This window comes from Pimephales promelas, chromosome 3 (assembly GCF_988280905.1).
Source record: "Pimephales promelas chromosome 3, fPimPro1.hap1.1, whole genome shotgun sequence".
Lineage (NCBI taxonomy): Eukaryota > Metazoa > Chordata > Actinopteri > Cypriniformes > Leuciscidae > Pimephales > Pimephales promelas.
The window spans coordinates 3,227,114-3,229,485 of NC_142771.1; the positions used below are offsets into that span (position 1 = coordinate 3,227,114).

Consider the following 2,372-nt stretch of genomic DNA (forward strand, 5'->3'; position numbering starts at 1 on the left):
TGATGATGGAGATGATGATGATGGAGACACTGAAACTGAACACAAGACACAAATCACAGACTCGTATTAATTACGTATAAAGCACTAAATGGTTTATCTCTGCAGTATTTGAGCGAGCTCTTAACTCATTATAGTCCTTCACGTCTATTGCGATCTCTAAACTCCGGCCAGTTGATAATACCTAGAATATCTAAATCCACTGCAGGCGGGAGATCCTTTTCCTATTTAGCACCAAAACTCTGGAAGATAAACGGCTCAGATCGCCATATACTCACTCACACACACACACACACACACGCGCACGGAGATGATGACATTTTTCAAACATTCTCAAGTCGCCAGGTGCTGTTGTTGTGTGAACGAACAGCCGGAGCGCGTTGAGGGTTTTCCGTTAGAACGGTGTCGTGTAAGTTAAGTTAATAACTAATGATCATTTTGACGGAAGTGAATCAATCAAAACTAACTTCAGCTGGACAATAACTTTATTCTAGATCTGCTGTAAAGCCTAAACAATCTGTTACTTTACTTTCCTATTATCACTGTAAAGCTGCTTTGAAACAATCTATATCGTTAAAAGCGCTGTTATAATTTTAATTTTGTGATGATTCGCTGCTGTCGTTGAATCAGCTCGAGCTGTAAAGATGAATGTTTGTTCAGATGATTCATACTGTACAATATTACCATTATATTTTAACTTTGATCATCACATCACATAAAAAGTTTATTTTTTTTAAATAAGTTTATCAGCATGTCTTTTGGGACTGTGACTTCACTGCAGTTCATTAGTTTGAAGCGAAGCTTTGAGTTTCTCTTCTGTGAGAGTCAAAGCTGCTTTTGTTCCCTCAGTTTGTTCTGGTTCAGTGATACTGATAGACCTCAGTGTTCCTGACATCATGAGGATCTTTAACAGTGTTTCTCACCTGAATACTTGACAGTGTATGTGACTGACGTCTGGAGTTGATTTCTGTGAGTAAGCCGACATCTCCACTCTCTGTTGTTATCTTCATTCAGGAGTGTTGTAGTCAGAGTGATGATACAGCGATACTGATCTGATGATGATGATGATGATGATATCTGATATCTGGAGTCTGTCTTCAGATCAACACCAGCCTGATTCACCCACAACAGCTCAAGTCCAACAGAACTGACCCAATAATTACAGGGGGATCCACTATATGAATACAACTGACAGGAGAGAGTCACAGAGCGGCCTGGACTAATCTCAGTCTGTGAGGATGAAGATGATGATGAAGATGGAGACACTGAAACTGAACACAAGACACAAATCACAGACTCTTCAATCATTTAATATAGAATCTGTTCTTTTTGGAAATTTCATTGAAGTGAATCAATCAAAACTAACTTCAGCTGGACAATAACTTTATTCTAGATCTGCTGTAAAGACAAAACAATCTGTTACTGTAATTTCCTATTATCACTGTAAAGCTGCTTTGAAACAATCTATATTGTTAAACGCGCTTTATAAATGAAGATGACTTGACTCATAAATCATCATCTGAGTTTAAAGGGAGAATTTTATATTGACCATATAATCATAAACTTACCATGAAGAACATGCAGAAGAACACGTGCATCAGGTCCTTGTTGTCCGTTCACATATTGTCTGCAGCTGTATAATCCATAATCTTCTTCTGTGACGTTCTTGATGTTCAGAGAGCAGTCAGACTCCAGACTCAGTCTCTCATGTCTCTCTGTGTCTTTCTTTATCCCTAAATTAATCAGTTCAACTGCTTCTGAATGTCTGAATCTGTTATAGTAGGTCCATATAGTTGATTTGCAGTCAGAAAGAGCATTATTACAGGACAGACGGACATCTACACCAGAACTGATGAACACATGATCATCCACTCCACTGGTGCCTGAAACACAGTAGATCTCAGTGATCATTATGATATTTATTAATGAAACCATAAACTATACCAGCATAACAAGCAATAGACTCAATCACAGTATTTTTCCTCATTTAAAGCAATCAACACACTCTCCAGAATAAACTATGAGTGTTTATCAGAGAGCTGTTCAAATCACTGACACACTCTTAATATGAAGATCATTCTTCATCATCAGATGTTTGAGTGACACTATGTCCAGTATCAGGAATAATACAGTATGATCTGTGTGTATCAATACACAACTCTGAGATCACAACGTGAATGTGTGCAAGAATAAACTGAGCATGTTCAAATCAACTCTTTCCAGACTAATTCCACTAAATGTGTTTCACGAGTTCACACGTACAGGAAATCAAATATAATTTTAATGCGTATTTGGCTTGCTGTTCGGGGGAGGGCTCCGAGCTCGGAATTTTGCCCGAACCCAGAGTACTCCCCCCTATACTGGGGTAGACCCAG

At 38.4% G+C, this 2,372-nt stretch overlaps 1 protein-coding gene across 1 annotated transcript; it reads right to left on the reverse strand.

Moving 5' to 3' along the window:
• Positions 1–562: 562 nt before the first annotated feature.
• On the reverse strand, positions 563–1,965 carry LOC148981860 (uncharacterized). The gene is made up of 3 exons (XM_089127483.1): positions 1,566–1,965; positions 921–1,268; positions 563–633 (listed from the first exon to the last, which is right to left on the reverse strand). The coding sequence occupies exons 1-3, from the start codon at positions 1,930–1,932 to the stop codon at positions 563–565; spliced, it is 786 nt and encodes a 261-aa protein (XP_088983609.1). The 5' UTR covers positions 1,933–1,965.
• Between the last annotated feature and the right edge of the window lie 407 nt (positions 1,966–2,372).